The sequence below is a fragment of the Polyodon spathula genome, chromosome 19 (assembly GCF_017654505.1).
Source record: "Polyodon spathula isolate WHYD16114869_AA chromosome 19, ASM1765450v1, whole genome shotgun sequence".
Taxonomy (NCBI): Eukaryota; Metazoa; Chordata; class Actinopteri; order Acipenseriformes; family Polyodontidae; genus Polyodon; species Polyodon spathula.
Genome location: NC_054552.1, coordinates 12,676,395 through 12,699,063, shown reverse-complemented (window position 1 = coordinate 12,699,063; position 22,669 = coordinate 12,676,395). Strand labels below are relative to the sequence as shown.

Below are 22,669 nucleotides of genomic sequence, written 5' to 3'. Positions count from 1 at the left end.
ATCATCCTCACCAGGGTCTTGACCTGACTGCAGTTCGGTGTCGTAACTGACTTCAGTGGGCAAATGCTCACCTTCGATGGCCACTGGCATGCTGGAGAAGTGTGCTCTTCACGGATGAAGCCCGGTTTCAGCTGTACCGGGCAGATGGCAGACAGCGTGTATGGTGAGGTGTGGGCGAGTGGTTTACTGATGTCAACGTTGGCAAATGGTGGTCACACCAGGTACTGACTGGTTTTCTGATCCACACCCCTTTTTTTTTTTTTTTTTTTTTTTTTTTTTTTTTTTTTAAGGTATCCGTGACCAACAGATGCATATCTGTATTCCCAGTCATGTGAAATCCATAGATTAGGGCCTAATGAATTTATTTCAATTGACTGATTTCCTTATATGAACTGTAACTCAGTAAAATCTTTGAAATTGTTGCATGTTGCATTTATATTTTTGTTCAGTGTAGATACGTAGTTGGAAACATGGTTAAATTCTGAACACAGTGAGTGAAGGGGATATTTAAGATTGAAGTCGTGTAACTGGCCCAGTGTGATTGTGTACTCTGTGGTTTCAGTTTCCTTGCTTCAGCTGGTGGATATGGACTGGAGAGTGGATGTCAAAACAGCTTCAGACTCTATAACCAGGATGGCAGTGCCCACCTGCCTAGTGCAGATGAAGGTGAGTCTCATCACTGTCTACCTCCTTTTTAGTGGTAGCTAAAGGGTTTCATCTTCCTATTCTGTTTTTAATCAGTAAGTACAACATATGTCTTCCCATATACAATGGCATTATATTATTATACATTAGCAGTTTCACAGAGCCTATTCCCACTGATCTGGGAAAACCTAACTGGCACCAGAGTGTAAGAAGAGTGCTAATCAGGGTCTGTAAAACAAGCCATCAGCTGCAGATTTCATTAATTGATTGATCAGATGGCACCATAGTATTGGGGGTTACTAGGTAAGATTGCTGTCACTCTTTCTTGATATCGTCGGTTCCCAGAACTAATTCATCCATTTAGTCTAATTTGTTATGGTTGGATGACCACCAAAAAATTGTGTTTTTTTATTTTTTATGTTTTAAATTGTCGTGGCTTCGGAATTAACACTAGCCAGCTACAATTGCCATGGGTACCCTTCTCAATATAAAAAAAATAACATGGTTGCGTGATTTGCATGGTTACGTCGCATCAGCGGGAAAAAAACCAACAAGAGTAGGCGGCCAGGCACACTCTGCAAAATAAGTAGTTTTCTTTCAGGTTTAAAAAATAAATAAATAAATAAATTGTAGAGTAACTAACTTGAATATGGTTTGATTGCCGTTATACCCTTATTTTAATTTCTTTATTTTTACCACAACGAAACCTAAACGGTAGGAAATACTATTCTACATTGCATTACAGGGTTTATCATTATTTTTCCATCTTTCGATAAAGATCGTTTTATGGATTTTCAATTCAACCATAAATGAAACACAGTGCCTTTTACAAAATGGTCCCATGGTGTAATAGCAAAAGCCAATGCCTTCAGTGCAGGGAGCTACGTCCTCACAGGCTCCAGTCAAATCTAGGCTGCTGGTTGCCAGGCTGGCGGGCTGCTCAGCAGCAATGCAATTGGCTGGATTGCCAGTGAGGTTTAATTTCCCGGTCAGGGATCTCTCCACCTCTCAATGCACAGTTACCCCCTGTCTGCCAAGCGTTGCATTGCTGTCATGAGAAGAGGTGCTAGGAAGGAGCAGGACGAGTAACTGGTTATTATAGACAGCAAAAAGAACATGGGACAGTTCATACAATTAACTATGTACAGAGGAAGCTTTTGCCAAAAAAGCTTATTTTCTGAACAAATAAATAGTTAAGCTAAACTGTGTTGTTTCTTTACGTGGCTCAATTATCTGTATAGTATATGAATTCCAGACAGAATTACACTACATCCTACACTTTGGCCTTGAGTTTAGTGAACTTGCTGCCTTATACAAATTTATTGAAGGCCAGTTCAGCTTTGCCCCTTTTTTTTGTGCTAATTTAAAGCCCTGAATTGTGTATTTTTTTTTTTTTTTTTAATTATTGATTGTTTGTGAATGAGGAATGTAGATCAAATCTGAGGTCATAAGAAACAGTTGCACATATTTAAACACACAGAACAGCCAAGAAAACAAGCATGTCAGTGACAGCTATGAATTTGAAATTAGAGCCAACAGTAACATGACCTACATCCACTGTACTCTATGGCTTATAGCACAGCTTGCATACTAATGAGCCCCTTCACACTGTATAAATCACTATGCACCACTGCATTCTAAATTCCACGAGAAACTGCCATTTTATTTGTTATTAGTTGTGAAACCACTGCCAAAAATGAATGACATTACACCTGTTTCCTTTAATATATTTGGGGATGAAACTCTAGATAACTGGTACAACAGCAACTTTCTGAGTGAAGACAGCAGTCCAGCTGAAAAAAATACAAAGTGCACCAGCAACTGTCAAGAGTAGACACATAACAGTAGAACAGCTAAATGAAATAGAAGAAAACAAAGACTGAAAAAACAGTAACAAACAAACTACAGCATGGGTTGTTAATGTACTTAAAGACTGGTTTAAGAAAAAAATATGGACATTCATTTTAAGGAAATAAGTAAAAAAAAATCTCAACAACTGAAGGGAATTTTAAGACAGTGCAAAAAGTTCAACTGGGGACAAGTCTTCAGTTCTATAAAGCTGAGCTGGACTAAATAGATATTTTAACAGTAGAAGTTTTAACATCTCTGCTGGCAGCGAGTTTAAAACCAGCAATAATGTATTCCTGTCAGTCATGAAAACTTTTAGAAAAGCAGGTAAAGACCAGGCCAGACACCACCTGTTGATTACCAGTCTGGATTTGAAGAGTCTGCGGGAAACTGAGACACTGTCCCCTGACGCCGCGGTCGGATTGGAGTGTAAACTCTGGTTTGATCTTCAACTTAATGTTGCACAACTTGAACACGAAGGTGTCCGATAAATATCAAAAATATCTTTTGAGATCCGTAAGGATGAAAATGGACTTGAATATGTGTGCCTCTGTGGCAAAGTGTAAGCCTTGCACAATGGAATATGTAGTTTATTGTATGTTTTTGTGTTGATTGTTAATATTGATTTAATTGTTTAGCTGCTGTGGCGCTCCGCTGGGGACGATTACCCGTCTGCGTGGAGCAGCAGCTGAAAGCAATCAGCTGTTCCAGCAGGCGGGTGGGCGTGTCAATGGAGCGTCAGTATAAAACCATGGCGATCTCTGTGATCGGGGCTGCTGCAAGGCCTGCCGTTTTAACGGCACATTTTGATTGATAGTTTGCTGTACAGTTTGCTGTATTAGTCCTCTATGCGTTACCATCGCTGGTAACGTCATGTGACCACCTTTATTTTACTTTCGTTTTCTGTTTGTTTGTTAATAAAACCTGTGCGCCTGTGCCGGCGTTTTCAACATCAACACCACATCTGTCTCTCTGTATGCTTGAACAGCGGCGACCCACGCGCATGACATGAGGAAGACCCTGTCACAGCATCACATATAACGAGTACACAAACTCACCTGCAGATACAGCTTCAGCATCTATGACAGCTGCTCCCCTTCCTCAGCGTCATTTGAAACTCTGCCCATCATCAGCGTGTGTTCAGTCCTCTAGTTTCTAGTGAGATGCCACTTTCAATGCAGAAATTCACAATAAACGAACATGTGCAATTTATTTTTAATAAGCGAACAATACATTAAATTAAATTTGGGACTATATGACACTGCGGATGTATACACAATAAAAATTTCTGGTTTTGTCTTAATTTAAAATGTGTTTTCATTATTTTTCATCCCCCAAATGACAGGTAGCCATTTTATAGGCAGTATAAACCAAGGCCACACGGTTCCGATGATACATATCACTAATGGGATGACGCCTCGGGCCTTATCACCACCCCAACATAATTTTGATATTTTATTTAACATAATGTAATCAAAGAAACTACAAAATGATATTGCAAAAGTCTACCTGAAGCCATAATAGTAGTACAATATTTCAAGTTTTTGGTAAGCGTATGGAAAACTAGAAAGCGGTATGTAATTCAATTAGTTAATGTAACATTATTCAGCAGGTTTCATTTGACTTTATGAAGCAAAATTTGGTAGTTCTATAGGGTGATGCTAAACTTGCATTAGCTGTATGAGTCCAGCACTGTCATGGCTAGGTTCAGAGCTTGGAAGCTAAATGTCAGATGCAATTTAAAGCAAATGCTTAAATAAACTTTAAAGCATTTCAGCAATGTAGTTTTTTTTTTAACAAGTAACTGATTTCTTAGACATAATCTTGCTTAGGTAGGTTATTTTTGGACAGCTTTGTTGTCATACTTTTTAAATATAAATAAATCAGGTCCTAAGCCCCCTAACCCAACACAGACCCAACAAGGACTAGTAGTAAAATAATACCAGTTTGTCTAGGTAACCCACCACATGGAAAAATGTGCTCAGATTTAATTATATTTACCCTCAAGCAGTTCTTGCCAAGAGAATAGGAGTTATTTTTGCACACACCTGTCCTGGATCTCTTTCTCTTTCACATCACACCATCAACCTCCAATGGAGGATTTCTAAACACGTAACCAATAATTAACCTACACTGCCATATAGTTTATGCATGGTTTCCATTAAAAACCAGTTTCCTGGTATCCGAGCGTGTTCATTTAAGTTCAGTGTTTGTCTCTTGTAAGATCTGGCATCGTAACCAATGAAAGACCAAATGAAGCAGACAAGCAGGATTAGATGTTATCTGCTGAACATACAAAGAAATACTTTTTTCTAATGATACTGTGCAAACACTTGCAAAAAATGATGTACTGTATGATGTATAAAGGTACAAAGAGTCTAAAGGTATAAGGTAAAGAGTCCAGGTTTATCCAGTAGAGGTGGATCAGCGGGGGTGGAGAGTCTGGGTTTATCCAGTAGAGGTGGATCAAAGGGGGTGGAGAGTCTGGGTTTGTCCAGTAGAGGTGGATCAAAGGGGGTGAAGAGTCTGGGTTTATCCAGTAGAGGTGGATCAGCAGGGGTGGAGAGCCTGGGTTTCTCCAGTAGAGGTGGAGAGCCTGGGTTTATCCAGTAGAGGTGGATCAGCAGGGGTGGAGAGTCTGGAATTATCCAGTAGCGGTGGATCAGCGGGAGTGGAGTCTGGGTTTATCCAGTAGGAGTGGATCAGCGGGGGTGGAGAGTCCAGGTTTATCTAGTAGAGGTGAACTAATGCGAGTGGAGAGTCTGGGGTTATCCAGCAGAGGTGGATCAACGGGGGTGGAGTCCAGGTTTATCCAGTAGAGGTGGATCAGAGAGGGTGGAGAGTCAGGGTTTAACCACTAGAGGTGGATCCGCGGGGGTGAAGAGTCTGGGTTTGTTGGGCATTCGTCACGCACTCCATGACCAGGCTTCTCAGAGATATTGGATTCAGTGAACAAGAACTGAGGCATATAGTGAATGCTCTAGCCAAGGAGGCAGAGAGAAGTATTAACTGGCTCTGATTGGGGACCTCAAAAGAGTGGTGAGGGAGGAAGTTAACATCGATGGAAAGAGGGTGGATGGCTAAGGTAAGTAGACAGGGCCAGGTTGGGTGGTGATGGAAGAGTGTGTTGCTGGGACACCAGCATCACTGCTGAGTCTTTCTGAGGTCTTGTGGGCTAGTCAGTGAAACACTGGAGAAGAGAGGTGTCCACCTGATGACCTCTGCTAAGTGTCCCACCCAGCTCATTCCAGATGGGTTGCCAAGCTGAGGTGCTAGGGAAGCCACACTTTGTTTGAATCCTGGAGCCAGCATTACACTTCAGCCATCAACAACAGGCCAATATGAAATCTACATTAAATTGGAATGGATGTGGCTAAAACCAGAAGGACCTTAAAGTACAAGGAAGCAATGAGTGTCCACTGATAGAGCATAGAGGAGTTGTATTTGGAGTTACTGTAAATGGAAAAACAATTCAAAGTGAACTACAATGCAGATGCATACATTTGACAGCAGTTAGATAGCATCAAAATAACTTACAAACAAATGCTTTAGAAAAATCTGATATATATTTACCATAGACTATGCATCTTAAACTCAGGTAGGAAGTAATCATGTCTGGTGCTGTATGACATGGTAGACTGGTTCTTGAAACATGTGTACAACCCCCAAAGAAAGAATACACCTCTTCTAGCTGGTATTATTTAATAACCAGGACAGGCTACAAACAATAGAAATAGTGATCACAACATGATCATTCAAAAGCTAACCCAAACTAAACAAATAACAGGGGAAGAGACAGCATTTGCTGAAGTTAAACAGACAAGATAATGGAGAGTTAGTTCTTAAGAGGTATACTGCTGAACATTCATGTAGAACCCATTTCTATGAAAGACATGCTATACCTTTAAAAATGTAAGTACCAATTGAGAACACACATGTTGCTTGTTAGGTGTTCTAAGTGTCTTTTGGTAGGTAAACGTACTTAAACCGAGTCAACCATCATTCGACAGAAAGCTTTTTGTAAACGGAGGGTGGAGGTGGAGGTGGAGGTGGCTGTGGCCGTGGCCGTGCGGACTATTGGGCTGTCTTGTTGAGAGTGCTTGAAAACCGACTTCTGTGTCTTTGCATTGAGACGTTCTCTCTGCTCTGCCGGTTGCATTGTTTTGTAACTTCGGAGATCTACAGTGTAGAATTCTGTATAGATAAGTACTAAACTTAAATTATTACTAATTGCTTACCCTCCATGCTCCGTTTTAGGGAATTGTGCACTGTATGTGTGTTAAAATGCACGTTTGATTTTTTTTTTCTTTGATGTTCGCAGTGCTACTAAGGGCTGGGACTTTTGACGGTAACTTGACGATCTCAGCTACATGTAAATTACTGCTGTTGCACTGTAATTATTGCTGTTATATTGAAACCATTTTCGTTATATTGGCACCATTGCTGCTACATAGAAATTATTGCTGCTATATCTAAATTATTGTTGCCATCTCTAAATTGTTAATTGGAAACAATCACTGTTATATTGAATTGCCTTTTGTATTAGTAAACTTTGTAAACTTTTAATTGTTTTCTGGTCATGTGTTTGGGAGTAATGCTAGTATCGACATAAGTCCTTGCTCAATTAAACGAACCTTAATCAGGATTCTCTTTTTCTCCCTATTATAATTGGGAGTGGCGTAGTGGCTACATTTCAATACATTTTTAATTAAGTGATAGGTGTTAAAGCCTGTTACATTCATATCTTTTCTTTTCTTCCCAATTTAGAATATCAAATAATGACAATACCATTGTAGAAATTCACAACAGCTCAGGAGACCGGACACTAACAGTGGGTATTGGGGAGTACACTGGGCGGCTGGCCAGTAGGGGACACTAATAGAGTGAATATCGAAGCAATGAACCCCTGACTGACCGATTCACCATTCAAATCACGCTGTCGTGCCTTTACCAGGTGAGCCCTCTGAGACCACGAATAAGGGTTTCTGTTTGTTTGTACGTCACGCTAGTGTGATGTACAGACAAACAGACAGACAGAGACCTTGAAATACCACCAGATCCTTTTCAAGTTTCAGCTCAACAGGATAAGCTTTTCTCCAAATATATTTAACAAACAATAAATAGATACAAAAAAGTGCTGGCTAATGTTTTTCATAAACTGTGGTGCATTTAGATAAGAAAGTGCTGTTAATGATCAGGGTCTCAATATCTGCTGAAACATGACAGTAACGTTTATCTCTTTGCATCATGCAACTGTAAGAAAACTGTTGTTTTTATTATGGCCATCCAGACAAGTAGCAGAAGCTCTAGGAAAAAAAGACTTCTGTATTGAGACTGCATTCACAACTATGGACCCTTCTTTGAAAAAAAGAAAAAATCTCAGATTGTTACATCTAAAAGGGTTACATTAGTATTCTATGGGATTTTTTTTCCGAATGGCATCCTGCTTTTGAAACTGTATCAATAATACTTCATGAATTTACAGTTTAACTATGGCATGTAAGGCATACATACCAGTAGATTTACTAAAGTACAAGAGGTGTGCTAAGTAACGAGTATAAACTAGTATTCACAATGAGTTTTTGGATTTTTTTCAAGAACAATTAAAGCACATCAATGCTTATTACTCAAACTAGTTTTTTGTAGTAAATAAGTTTACTACAAATAATTGTGAGTCAATAAAGCTGAGTTAATTGACCATGGAACTGCATGAAATAAACAAGAGGAAAAAAAAGGATCACTTTCATTTCAGTTTCAGTTTTAAACTCCCACACTAGCACACTGTTTGCACACTGTCTGCATTGGAGTGGTCCCTTAAAGCTGATTGGAGTATTCTACCGGTTGTTATTTGTGAAAATAAGGACAGTTGCTCATCTATCTAGTGCTGAAGTAGTTGGTTCAACAGGCATGTCTGTACTTGCTTCCCTACTTGAGTTTGTGTGCAAGAAAAATGATACCATCTTTATGTACAATTATTTGTCTTACCTTTGTTTTATCTGTGCTATAAAATCAAGTTGAAGGAGTCACTGAACAGCAGAATTATGGGCACTCCTCAGAAAAGTTTTAGTGAAATCAAAAGAAAATTAGTATTATATCAAACTGATGAAACAAAGGTAAGACAAATAAGTACAGATACAGAGAATGTAGATATAGAGAGTGTACATGCAGCATTGAGGTACATTACAAATACAAGATTTAATACTCATCATTGTATGTTATACGATTTGGTAGGCTGGACTTCTTTGGCTCTACTTAGGTTGAAGCTGAATATTCTGGTATATAAGGCTATTCAATGTAAATTATATGAATGTACTTATTTAAATGAATACTTTATAGCTTCCCATAGTAACCATAGCCTCAGATCACATTCTTTTTTGTATTTTAAAATCCCAAATATGCGTACTGAGGCAGGTAAAGGATCCTTTGCTTATTATGCCCCATGGTCCTGGAATGAGTTCCAGTCCAAACTAAAGCTGCAGACCCAGATATCTTTATTGCAATTTAAGAGTAAACTGCATGGTTTCGTGACTGAGAGTTGTAATTGTTTTAAATAGTTGACAACTTGTGTGTATTTTGTTTAAAATGTGATATAGTGTTTTAAATGTGATTTGCCTGTGTCTTAATTGTATTTTATTGTGTATTTGTTCTTTTTGTCCAATTGACTTGCTGCTACCTGCTTGGCTAGGTTTACGAAAGCATTTGCACTGTACGTGACACACGGTTTAGGAATGTGAGAAGGAGAACACATGTACATTTCTGTACAGGATGCTTCCTGCTCTGTTGCTAGACAGTACCTGATATCCTCACCCCTCCCAGAGCGAGTCATCCCAGTCCTTGAGAAGGCGGGCCGAGGAACGACTATAAACCTGCAGGAGCCTGGCAGGGAGGCAGGTGTGTGACACAAGACACAGGACTACCTGGAACAGCAATACAGCACAACCACAATGTGAGTACTTCTCCTGCACAAACCTGCTGCTTTTACATGGGCTTGCAGTGCTGCACAAAGAGAACAAACTAAAATTATTCAGGGGTACAGTCAGAGTCTTTCAACTACAGGGCTGTTTCCATAGTAATTACATGCGTTTCTTAGAATGTTAACTGTAGTACTATATTTCAATAATGCAAATACACATCCCTCTATATTTCACTTATGTGTATGTGCAATTATTATTATTATTATTATATATTATTATTATTATTATTATTATTATTATTATTATTATTATTAATAATATAATAATAATAATAATAATAATAATACAAATTGTGACTATAAATTCCACATCTGTGTGTTTTAATTATAATTATCTTTAACATTTGAAATATGGTGTATATAATATAGCAATTACATGTGAACTACTGCAGTATGATAAGGTAAGAATATGGGCTAACCCCTGTGCCAGCATCTTCCTTTGGTAACACTAGTTACAACATTTTTAACAAGTAACCCTAAAGAATTCCATTACTTATTATTAGGTTTGCAGGACCAACTAGTGAAACATTGTTTGTTTACTGTTTACCGTGTTTACCGTTCTTGCACTGTTTTCATTTAGCTTTACGACATTTTACTCTGCATTTTCCATGTTATACATCAAAAGTTAAAATAATTAAATACACCCATATCCCCCCCCCCCCCCCCCCCCCCCAAGGCATTTGTCCAAAAGCAAAACATGTTCTTTGTTAACTGAAAATGATTTGCATATTTGTGATTTATCACTGTGAAAACATCAAGTGGCATTGCGTTATAACTGCTAAGCAGAACCGTGAAGGAGCCACTGTTCTTATATTTCAATGGTCGGCCCCAGTGTTTTATATAATGATACGTGAATTCCTGCTGTTTTCTTTCTTGTGGTGTTTTGTGCTAACATTTACACATGATTTCATAATAAAATACAGAATTTCACAGTAAAATTACCAGCAAAAAATCAAAGTAGTAAGCAGACATGCTGATTTAGATGAAGAACAATTAAATGAACTGGAAGACAGCAAAACAGAAAAAAATACCCCCAAAAAATTTAATAAAATAAAAAAAAAACTAATAATGTTTTGCCCTAAACATGATTTTTGCTTTTTTTTTTTTTCAAATACACTGTTTGACCTTGATTGACTGATAAGGCCCTTCAGGTCGTCCGTATACATTGAATATACAAACTTCTCGGGGGTTGGAGGAACTCGACTTTGTCACATGCCGCACAACGCCACCGAAGCATCTATATATTCAACATATGACAGAGAGTGGTGTACCTGGGAAAAATGACCTTCACAATTAAATAGTTTTAAGTCAAACAACTTGCAAACAGGAAAGAGAATATATTACTGAGAACTGTCTTGTTCCATTTGCAGATGCCATTGCTTACATGGATTGTATTCTGTATGTGATATGGCAGAGGGTGGAACGTGTGGTGTCTTTCCTCTTTTGCAGTGTTATGTTGGATCTTGCCAGCCCCCATTACACAGTGTTGAACGTCCCACCCATGGATCCCAGCCTTTTCTGGTGTCCAGTATTGGGAGGTGCAGAGTATACCACCATCCAGATACCCAGAGTGATCACAACTCCAGGTAGACTTACCATCTCATCCCTGTATCAGCTTGGTTTGGGACAATAATCCTTTGTGATATTATTGCTCATTAGTACCACTTACCACTTGTTCTCTGAAAATTGCATCTGATAAAAGAGAATAAAATCCATGTTGTAGTACTGATGCCACCTTCCAGGGAAACTTTGAAAACAATCACTTTTTAAAGTTACTTATTTATTTACCTTTTGTTTGTCTGAAATAATCATTGCAGTCTACTGAAAGAGGTTTGGACACCAGATCTTGAGTGTCTGGGTGAAGCAGTGGTTTTAGAACAGGTGTCATTATCAGCACCATAGGTGTCGGGTTATATAGGCCCACAGAGCCCGTGCTCCACCAGTATTCTGGAAAGTGGGCCCAGTCCCACCAGTGTGTGACCTTATATATAGTAGTTGTGCATACCTTTTGATGGGAATAAAATTCATAACGGTAAAATACGTGAGAAACAGTGTACCTAGCAAATAACATTTCACATCAGAAATCAGAGAAATCAGCATTATTTGTCCTTTGTTAAAAGTGAAAGTTCTGAGCCCTAGTCATTCATACAAGCCTTTCATGTCTCCCAGACCACAAGCTCTCCCACAAAGCAACAGAACCAAAAGGGCCAGATTGTGTCAGGGTCCACTTCATTTGCCATTTCTTATTTAATATTTTATGTTTGTGTATTTTATTTTTGTATTCATATGGTAGTGTATCAGTCTGCCTACCAAGACTATGTATGAGCCAAGAATGACTGAATCACTCGGCAGTTCTGCACGTTCAAAAGAACCTTACCAACAAAATCTCCTTAATGACTTCATTTTGCGAACTGAATAATGCCAAAATGTTTTTGCTCTTTACTAAGCAGTAAGTCGTCTGCACTAATCAGTAATTACTTCTATCTTTGTATAAACATGAATGTATAATTTAGCTGACTTGTATAAATGCTTGATTATGCGCCAATTTTGTAGTTTTCATTTTCTCCTGGTTTGCTAGCTTAGTTATTTGAGTGTAGTTCATCTGTATGCATCATGTCCTGTCCAAGTGACATTCACAATGACAATACAGTATGACATGGTAGTGTTTATAAAATGTTTTATTTTTGATTTATGTTCTTATAGTTTGGGAAGTGATTTAATTTATAATCCAAGTTACAAAACATGACTGAAAGTCTTACTTTAGCTGTGTAATTTATGCATATTTCTGTTATTTATTGATGTTATTTTTATGTTTTATTTATGGTAATTGAGATACTGTGTACCTTATTATTGTATTTTGAGTTATTCTCTATATGCTGCTACTTTAAAAACGACTCCACCTAAGACAAGTTATTGTTTATACTCAATCAGACTGTGAGTGACTTGAATCTCCCGCTCTTTCACAAATTAAGCTGGTTTAATTTAAACGAACAGTGTTTGTGTATTCACAGCCAGTGGCCAAAGCATTAACAGAACTTTTACAGTTCACCTGGAAACTGGCTGGGGCCTTGCATAAGAAGCAGGGCATGTTTTTGTTTAAATAATCTAAATGGTATGAAAATAGAATGCATTGAATCTACTCTTTATCTTCTTCTTGTTATTAATGGATATTAGTCTTGTGGTATAAATAGAATAAACAACGGATCCCCATTGAATATGGAAAATACTCAACAAAGTGCAGAAGGGTCAAATAAAGCATTCCAGCTTTGCTTTTGTTGTATATTTTCAGTATTCAATGGGGCTTCATCGTTTATCCACTATATACATCCTTTTATAGTAGTGTGTCACAGACAAGCAATATACTATACATTGTGGACACAAAAATAAGATATTGTAAGTCCACGGTGACGATGCATAAGGTATGCATTTATCCAATATTGGGTTTACTGGAAATGTTCCATTGTGTTTATTAAAAACAAAGCAGTGGGGGATTCCTGAGTGGCGCATCCAGTAAAGGCACTCCACATGGATATGCCCTATAGCCTTGGGATCGCAGGTTCAGGTCCAGGTCCAGGCTGTCAAGCGCTGCCCAGGTAGGAAGGGCTTTGGTCAGCAGGGAAATCCACGGCTCACCGCACATCAGCGACCCCTGTGGCCAGTAGGGTACCTGTGGCTCTGCAGTGGAGCCTCCAGATCTGTGTCGTCCTCCGGCGCTATAGGTCAGGCCTCGTCAGGCCTTGTTGTGGATCCGCAGTGCAAAATGACGGATTGGCAGGAGCACATTTCGGAGGACGCGCGCTCCCATCTCCGTTCCCCGAGTCGGCAGGGGGGTTGAGAGCAGAGCTGAGGATACAGATAATAATTGGGCACACTAAATTGGGGAGAAAACCAGGGTAAAATGCAGTGGATTGTTAGTTGGGGTCATAAGGCTACATTAAATAACTGCAGTGCTACACTTTTTTTGTCATACTTTCTAAGTATCATTATGGTGCAACCTGCTGCATAAATATATTGTGTAATTGTTCAGTTAGGGAGGAAGTATCTGCCACTATGAACTTGGCTCAGGGTGAATGACCCTGTGGCAGGGCAGAAGAAAGCCCTGCACATAATTAGAGGGGGCAGGGCAAGACCCTGCATGCAAATAGTTTGTGTATTTATGTGGGTGAATGTATCATGATTTCAAATGTATGGAGGGATTATTATTTAAAATAAATGTATTTTGTGTTTAGTTAGAAACACAGTGTTATATTATTGGTTTGAATGTGTTCTAGCAGAAGGGGTGTTAACACCTCTGCCAGATTACTCATGCAGAATGTGACCATCTCCGGACTGATTAACTGATTGTCACAGATGGTCACATGTATTAAAGCCTGTAGCTTTCTGCCTTCTGGGTGGGTGTTCATGGAGGAACAGGAGCGAGAGAGGAGTGCAAAACAAAAAGAAAAACTATATAGGATCACCGAGGGCGACTGCCCAGCCTGACCAGCCTGACCAGTGTTTCTGTTAAAATAATTTTTGTGTAATAAACACAGCACCACAGTGTGCTTTTTCACCCAAGTACCGGTCTGTGGGGTATCTGTTTCTGGCCTGACCAGAAACAGGAAATAGGAAATGAACGTCAGAGAGGTGGAGTTTGGTGGAGCTGAGCGAATGGTCTCGCTCAGCATTTAATAAATGAACAGACAGTAAATAAAAAGGTTGTAACAAAAACAGCACACAGTACGTGAGGCCAAAATAAACAGACAAACAAAATGGACTAATGTTTAAACAAACAGTGGACGAACAAACAAACACGATGAGTGAAAACAACGGTTATATATATTTTACTTTGTTTACTTTTCTCGTTTTTAATTCTCTCCTCTCCACACCCATTCTCCACTCACCGAACACACAACAAGCCTGAGTGAATGACAACATGCTGCTTTTATGCAGCTGTACCGAGACTCGATTGATAATCAATCATTCAATTGGAGTCACGGTACAACTGCATATGAATTAATAAAGTGCAATTCCCCGTGCTCACATATTATTACTTTTTACTTACACGTGAAGTGTTGTGCAATCCTTGTGCCTAAATATAAATACACATTTTAAACACTCGTGTTACATAGACCCGTTTATATCCCATGTACCAATGACTATACACCAACATTAACACACAACATATAACACAAAATATACACAGGGGTGGGCACTTTGCCACACAGACCCATAGAACAAATCAAATCAGCACAGAGAAACCATGACAACCTTTTAAGAACATGGGTACACATAAAGTTATAACCACAATAATTTTTATTGATGCATAAGACAAGTATTCTGATTTGTAACACACAAGAAATAAGACCTATTGGTTTGGCTAGTAAGGATGCAGACAACAGAAGAGCATTATGAATTCCTTTGAAAGATAACATAAGAACATAAGAAAGTTTATAAACGAGAGGAGGTCATTCGGCCCATCTTGCTTGTTTGGTTGTTAGTAGCTTATTGATCCCAGAATTTCATCAAGCAGCTTCTTGAAGGATCCCAGGGTGTCAGCTTCAACAACATTACTGGGGAGTTGGTTCCAGACTCTCACAATTCTCTGTGTAAAAAAAGTCCTTCCTATTTTCTGTTTCTATTTTCTATTCTCCGTTTGTGACCCCTGGTCCTTGGTTCTTTTTTCTGGTCGAAATAGTCGCTTGGGTGGACATACCTGTCAATACCTTTTAGAATTTTTAATGATTGAATCAGATTGCTGCATAGTCTTCTTTGTTCTAGTCTGAATAGGTTCAATTATTTTATCCTGTTGGCATATGCCATGCCTTTTAAACCCAGAATAATTCTGGTCGCTCTTCTTTGCACTCTTTCTAGAGCAGCAATATCCTTTTTGATAGCGAGGTGACCAGAACTGAACACAATATTCTAGATGAGGTCTTACTAATGCATTGTATAGTTTTAACATTACTTCCCTTGATTTAAATTCAATACTTTTCATTATATATACAAGCATTTTGTTGGCCTTTTTTTGTAGCTTCCCCACTTTGACAAGATGAAGACATTTCTGAGTCAACATAAACTCCAAGGTCTTTTTCATAGATTCCTTCTTCAATTTCAGTATCTCCAATATGATATTTATAATGCATGTTTTTATTGCCTGTGTGCAGTACCTTATACTTTTCTCTATTAAATGTCATTTGCCATGTGTCTGCCCAGTTCTGAATGCTGTCTAGATGATTTTGAATGACCTTTGCTGCTGCAAAGGTGTTTGCCACACCTCCTATTTTTGTGTCGTCTGCAAAATTAACAAATTTGCTTACTATACCAGAATCGAAGTCATTAATGTAGATTAGGAATAGCAGAGGACCTAATACTGATCCCTGTGGTACTCCACTTGGTACCTCTCTCCATTTTGAGGTTCCTCCTCTAATCAGTACTTTCTGTTTTCTATATGTTAACCACTCCCTGAACCATGTGCGTGCATTTCCTTGAATCCCTACTTCGTTCATTCATTTTGAGAAATCATGCATAGTCTATTGAAAGTAAAATAAAGGGATTCATATGCATATTACTTACCTGTAGATAGGGAATATATGGACATACTCTGTTTCTGTCATGGAAGACAATAGTTAATTAAATTGTATAGAATTGTTAAACCAGGATGGGAAAAAAAGAATAAGCAAGTTAGAAGGCAACTGAAAACACAAAACCTAATTTATCTGTGCTATTGTTAATAGAAAATAATGAAAAATGCATTTACCATAGGTTGTGCTTTTAATATGCTTTACAATGCTTACCTATTCAATCAGATCACCAGCATTGTTGTGGAAAAGAGCATTAACTGGATACACTGTGAACATGAATGTTCCTGGTGAACGTTAGAGTAAAAGCTGAAAGAAAAATTCCTTTGTTTATTTACATAAGATGTAAAAAAATATATATATATAAAAATATCAGGAATCTGTATTAAAACATGTGTTGTGTTATGGACAACAGTAATTACAGCACTGCAGGTTGTTCTGTAACACCGTAGCATTCACAGTGGATCATAAGTTTACTAAGAAGTCATTAATCTTACGCATAACTTTTTTATTGACTTATTTTTGGCACACAGAGCAAGTGACTTCATGCAAAGCATTTCTTGACTAAATTGACTACTACAGAAAAGCACACAAACTAGAAATACTGGTCTTGTTTTGATGTGATTTGAGCTGAGGCCAGGTGTTGGTGTATTTTTTATTTTATTTTTTTTATTAAAAAATGATCTGCTTTTAAAGAATTTGAAAAAATATAAAACCCATCTACATCAGAACAAGAAGTAGTACCAGTTACATAAAGACAGCGAGACAAATAGAAAGACCACAATCAATACAAGAACACCCTGGAAAAGAACTGACGAGCAGGAACAGAGATAAATAGGAAGACCACAATCAATACAAGATCAAACACATTGTCAGTGCTCACTACATTAACACTGTGCATACCAGGTTTCTGTGTGTTAACTGAAAGCACCCTTCTGTTTTCACGGTACACTCTCTCTGTTGCATGTTTAATCACAGGCAATGGTTTAAAAGGGCCCAGATAGGAAAAAAAAAGTATTAATATTCTTGTTAGCTATTGACCTCAAATCTACACCCCATTAGACATTAAAACAATACTGGTCAAAACCATTAGAGCAGTTTGAAGAATAGGAATAGAAAAGTCATTAAAAGCCCTTAACCTTAAAGATGCTAAAAGATACCAAGTAATTAGACATTCCTGTAATACAGTGTCTTGGTAGAATCTCGAAAACTCTTTTTGTTTTGTACAGATTTATCCACCATCAAGGGTTTTTAACGCAGTTTTGAGCCTGTTGATGAATATAAGTAAAAATGATTCATGATGGATGTTTATGAGAAGACGTTGGCCTCCGCTGGGGATTCCAGAATGAATGTCAAGTTGACAGCGGGTTAGGGAAGCAAAACCGGCAAGACTGTAGGCTTATCGCACTACAGCAAACTCTACTGGCCAGGTGCTTGGAGAGCTCAAGAGAACTTTATCTTCCAGAGACCGGTAGCTCGCTGACATCTGCTCTCGAGTTTTTGAGTGTAAAAAGGAAATTGGCTTGGTCGTGTGATAGGAGGACGCCCACTGACCTTCACCTGTTCACCTGTGGGGAATTGCTGCAGGAAGGGAACATAATTGATGTGGTTTATTTAGATTTCCAGAAAGCTTTTGATAAGGTCCCGCATAAAAGATTAATTCTCAAACTGAATGTAGTAGGAATTCAAGGAAATGCATGCACATGGGTTAGGGAGTGGTTAACATGTAGAAAACAGAAAGTACTGATTACAGAAGAAACCTCAAAATGGAGTGAGGTAACCAGTGGAGTACCACAGGGATCAGTTTTAGGTCCTCTGCTATTCCTAATCTACATTAATGACTTTGACTTTGGTATAGTACATAAGAACATAAGAACATAAGAAAGTTTACAAACGAGAGGAGGCCATTCGGCCCATCTTGCTCGTTTGGTTGTTAGTAGCTTATTGATCCCAAAATCTCATCAAGCAGCTTCTTGAAGGATCCCAGGGTGTCAGCTTCAACAACATTACTGGGGAGTTGATTCCAGACCCTCACAATTCTCTGTGTAAAAAAGTGTCTCCTATTTTCTGTTCTGAATGCCCCTTTTTCTAAACTCCATTTGTGACCCCTGGTCCTTGTTTCTTTTTTCAGGCTGAAAAAGTCCCTTGCGTCGACACTGTCAATACCTTTTAGAATTTTGAATGCTTGAATTAGGTCGCCACGTAGTCTTCTTTGTTCAAGACTGAACAGATTCAATTCTTTTAGCCTTTCTGCATATGACATGCCTTTTAAGCCCGGAATAATTCTGGTCGCTCTTCTTTGCACTCTTTCTAGAGCAGCAATATCTTTTTTATAGCGAGGTGACCAGAACTGCACACAATATTCAAGATGAGGTCTTACAAGTGCATTGTACAGTTTTAACATTACTTCCCTTGATTTAAATTCAACACTTTTCACAATGTATCCGAGTATCTTGTTAGCCTTTTTTATAGCTTCCCCACATTGCCTAGATGAAGACATTTCTGAGTCAACAAAAACTCCTAGGTCTTTTTCATAGATTCCTTCTCCAATTTCAATATCTCCCATATGATATTTATAATGTACATTTTTATTTCCTGCGTGCAGTACCTTACACTTTTCTCTATTAAATGTCATTTGCCATGTGTCTGCCCAGTTCTGAATCTTGTCTAGATCATTTTGAATGACCTTTGCTGCTGCAACAGTGTTTGCCACTCCTCCTACTTTTGTGTCGTCTGCAAATTTAACAAGTTTGCTTACTATACCAGAATCTAAATCATTAATGTAGATTAGGAATAGCAGAGGACCTAATACTGATCCCTGTGGTACACCGCTGGTTACCACACTCCATTCTGAGGTTTTTCCTCTAATCAGTACTTTCTGTTTTCTACATGTTAACCACTCCCTAATCCATGTACATGTGTTTCCTTGAATCCCAACTGCGTTCAGTTTGAGAATTAATCTTTTGTGCGGGACTTTGTCAAAAGCTTTCTGGAAATCTAAATAAACCATGTCATATGCTTTGCAATTATCCATTATCGATGTTGCATCCTCAAAAAAATCAAGCAAGTTAGTTAGGCACGATCTCCCTTTCCTAAAACCATGTTGACTGTCTCCCAGTACCCTGTTACCATATAGGTAATTTTCCATTTTGGATCTTATTATAGTTTCCATAAGTTTGCATATAATAGAAGTCAGGCTTACTGGTCTGTAGTTACCTGGTTCAGTTTTGTTTCCCTTTTTGTGGATCGGTATTACGTTTGCAATTTTCCAGTCTGTCGGTACCACCCCTGTGTCAAGAGACTGCTGCATGATCTTGGTTAGCGGTTTGTAAATTACTTCTTTCATTTCTTTGAGTACTACTGGGAGGATCTCATCCGGCCCAGGGGATTTGTTTATTTTAAGAGCTCCTAGTCCCTTTAACACTTCTGCCTCAGTTATGCTAAAGTTATTTAAAACTGGATAGGAACTGGATGACATGTGGGGCATGTTGTCAGTATCTTCCTTTGTAAAAACTTGTGAAAAGTAATCATTTAACATATTTGCTATTTTTTTTTCTTCCTCTACGATTTTGCCATTTGTATCTCTTAAACATTTAATCTCCTCTTTGAATGTTCTCTTGCTGTTGTAATATTGGAAAAACATTTTGGAATTGGTTTTAGCTCCCTTAGCAATGTTCATTTCTATTTCTCTCTTGGCCTTTCTAACTTCCTTTTTGACTTGCATTTGCAGTTCTGTGTACTCTTTCTGTGTACTTTCTTTTTGGTCCTTTTTTAATGCTCTGTAAAGTGCCTTTTTTCGCTGAATATTTTTTTTAATTGATCTATTAAACCATTTTGGCAATTTAGTTTTACATTTAGATTTGTCTACTTTAGGGATATAATTGTTTTGCGCCTCTAGTACTACGTTTTTGAAGAACAACCATCCTTCTTCTGTGGGTGTTTTCTCTATTTTACTCCAATCTACTTCTGTTAGTCTCTGTTTCATACCTTCATAGTTTGCTTTTCTAAAATTGTAAACCTTAGCTTTAGTCTTTACTTTTGAGGATTTAAAAAACACTTCAAATGAGACCATGTTGTGGTCTGAGTTTGCCAGTGGTTCTCTGACCTCTGTTTTAGTTATTCTATCTTCGTTATTTGAAAAGACTAAATCAAGGCATGCCTCCCCTCTAGTGGGTGCCTTCACAAATTGTGTTAGGAAGCAGTCATTTGTCATTTCCACCATTTCTATTTCATCCTTCGCGCTACCCACCGGGTTTTCCCATTTTATTTGGGGGAAGTTGAAATCCCCCATTAGTATGGCTTCTCCTTTGCTACACACATTTCTAATGTCATTGTATAACAGATTATTTTGCTCACCGTCTGAATCTGGCGGTCTATAGCATGCTCCTATTATTATGCCTTTTGAATTTTTGTCTGTTATTCTGACCCATATTGATTCGGTTTTATTTTCTTTGTCCAGGTTTAACACCTGGGCTTCAAGACTGTTTCTTATGTATAGCGCTACCCCTCCTCCTCTTCTGTCCTGCCTGTCTTTCCTATACAGTGTATACCCACAAATATTATATTCGTCCCCATCACTCTCAGATAACCAAGTTTCTGTAACACCTATCACATCATAGTTACCTGTTAGTGCAGTAGCTTCAAGTTCTAGAATTTTGTTTCTGATACTTCTAGCATTTAGATAAATACATTTAATGGTTGTCTTACCTGAGTTGTTGTTCTTGTTTTGATGCGGTCTCCCTTCTGTTTTTTTGTTGATTTCTCCCCCCTTCCTTTCTAGTTTAAATGCTTCCGAACCTGCTCGAGGATCTTTTCTCCAAGTAGACTAGTTCCCTTGTTATTTAAATGCAGTCCATCCCGTCTATACAGATAGTCCTCGTTGTAGAATGTGGTCCAATGATCAAGATAGGTGAAGCCTTCCCGTGTGCACCACATCTTCAGCCATGCGTTTTGATTAATTATTTCCAGCTGTCCATATGGTCCTTTGCAAGGTGCGGGTAGTATACCAGAAAATACCACAGTTTTGGTTTTCTCTTTTAATTTCCTTCCTAGCTCTCTGAATTTGTTTTGCAGGGATTTTGGTCTGTCTCTTCCAATGTTGTTTGTACCGATGTGGACGACTACTACCGGGTCGTCTCCTGTTCGTTCTAGGAGCCTGTCCACGTTTTCAGTGATGTGCTTGACCGAGGCTCCCGGAAGGCAGCACACTGTTGTAGTAAGGGGGTCCAAACTGCGAACTGAACTTGCTGTGTTTCTCAATATGGAGTCCCCAACAATCATGACCTCCCTTCTTTTTGCTGTCTTGTCACCACTGTCAATAGGGTCCTGGATGTTGTTCCTTTCATTCTCTTGTTGTTGGTTCTGCTCATCACAATTCTGAAGTGACTCAAATCTGTTGGTTGTTTTGATTTCTGGTGGTTGTGTTTGACGAAGTTTCTTTTTTTCCCTGCTTCTGCCTACCTGAACCCAGCTGTTCTGACCTTCTATCTCCCTGGTGGCTTTCAGTCTGTTAGGGGTGATGCAGACTTCCATGAATTGTGGGTGTGCCAGTTCCTCAAGATCCTGTTGCTGTCTCACTTCTTCCAGCTCCATTTCTAGCATACTTACTAGTTTATGCAAATCCTGGATCGCGCGGCACTTTACGCACACTTGGTTTAGCTCCGCTGGGTTTTCTCGGATTTCCCACATCAAGCAGGTGTCACAGATTACTGGCTTGAAGACCATGTTGAGGGTTTTTTTTTTTTGAAGTTTAGTTTCTTCTGCAGCTGTCAACCTGCTTTCCAACTGCTTCGAAACTGCTCTGTACTTTTCCACGCTGTACTTCTCCCACTCGCTGTCGCTTCAACTCGCTGTCGCTGGGAAGACTGCCTCGTTTAACTGCGTTGTTCTGCTGTGCTGTCGGCTCCTCCCCTCGCCCGTGTCTCAAAACGGCGCTGAATTTGAATCAGCTGCTCCGAGTTTCAGCTTGTTTGTTATCAGAAAAACACACGCGGCTGTGTTTCCCCAATGTCCTCTGTTTTCTGATTAAAGCAATTCAAGATGCAATTTCTCCTTTCTGCTTCGAAACTGCTCTGTACTTTTCCACGCTGTACTTCTCCCACTCGCTGTCGCTTCCACTTGCTGTCGCTGGGAAGACTGCCTCGTTTAACTGCGTTGTTCTGCTGTGCTGTCGGCTCCTCCCCTCGCCCGTGTCTCAAAACGGCGCTGAATTTGAATCAGCTGCTCCGAGTTTCAGCTTGTTTGTTATCAGAAAAACACACACGGCTGTGTTTCCCCAATGTCCTCTGTTTTCTGATTAAAGCAATTCAAGATGCAATTTCTCCTTTCTGCTTCGAAACTGCTCTGTTGTTGCTTCGAAACTGCTCTAAAATTGTTAAATTTGCAGATATTTACATATGGCAAATGGCATTTAATAGAGAAAAGTGTAAAGTATTGCACACAGGCAATAAAAACGTGCATTATAAATACCATATGGGAGATACTGAAATTGAAGAAGGAATCTATGAAAAAGACCTAGGAGTTTATGTCGACTCAGAAATGTCTTCATCTAGACAAAGTGGAGAAGCTATAAAAAAAGGCCAACAAGATCCTCGGATATATTGTGAAAAGTGTTGAATTTAAATCAAAGAAAGTAATGTTAAAA

The 22,669-nt window shown here is 38.8% G+C and overlaps 1 protein-coding gene across 1 annotated transcript in view; it reads left to right on the top strand.

The window, feature by feature from the left end:
- The window catches only part of LOC121294407 (ETS-related transcription factor Elf-5-like), a 36,962-nt gene that overhangs the window by 2,380 nt on the left and 11,913 nt on the right, over window positions 1-22,669 (top strand). Inside the window, exons 3-5 of the mRNA XM_041218076.1 lie at window positions 563-666; window positions 9,310-9,439; window positions 10,916-11,052. Coding sequence (XP_041074010.1) covers window positions 10,920-11,052 — 133 coding nt within the window. The 5' untranslated portion in view covers window positions 563-666; window positions 9,310-9,439; window positions 10,916-10,919. The remainder of the gene's footprint in view (window positions 1-562; window positions 667-9,309; window positions 9,440-10,915; window positions 11,053-22,669) is intronic.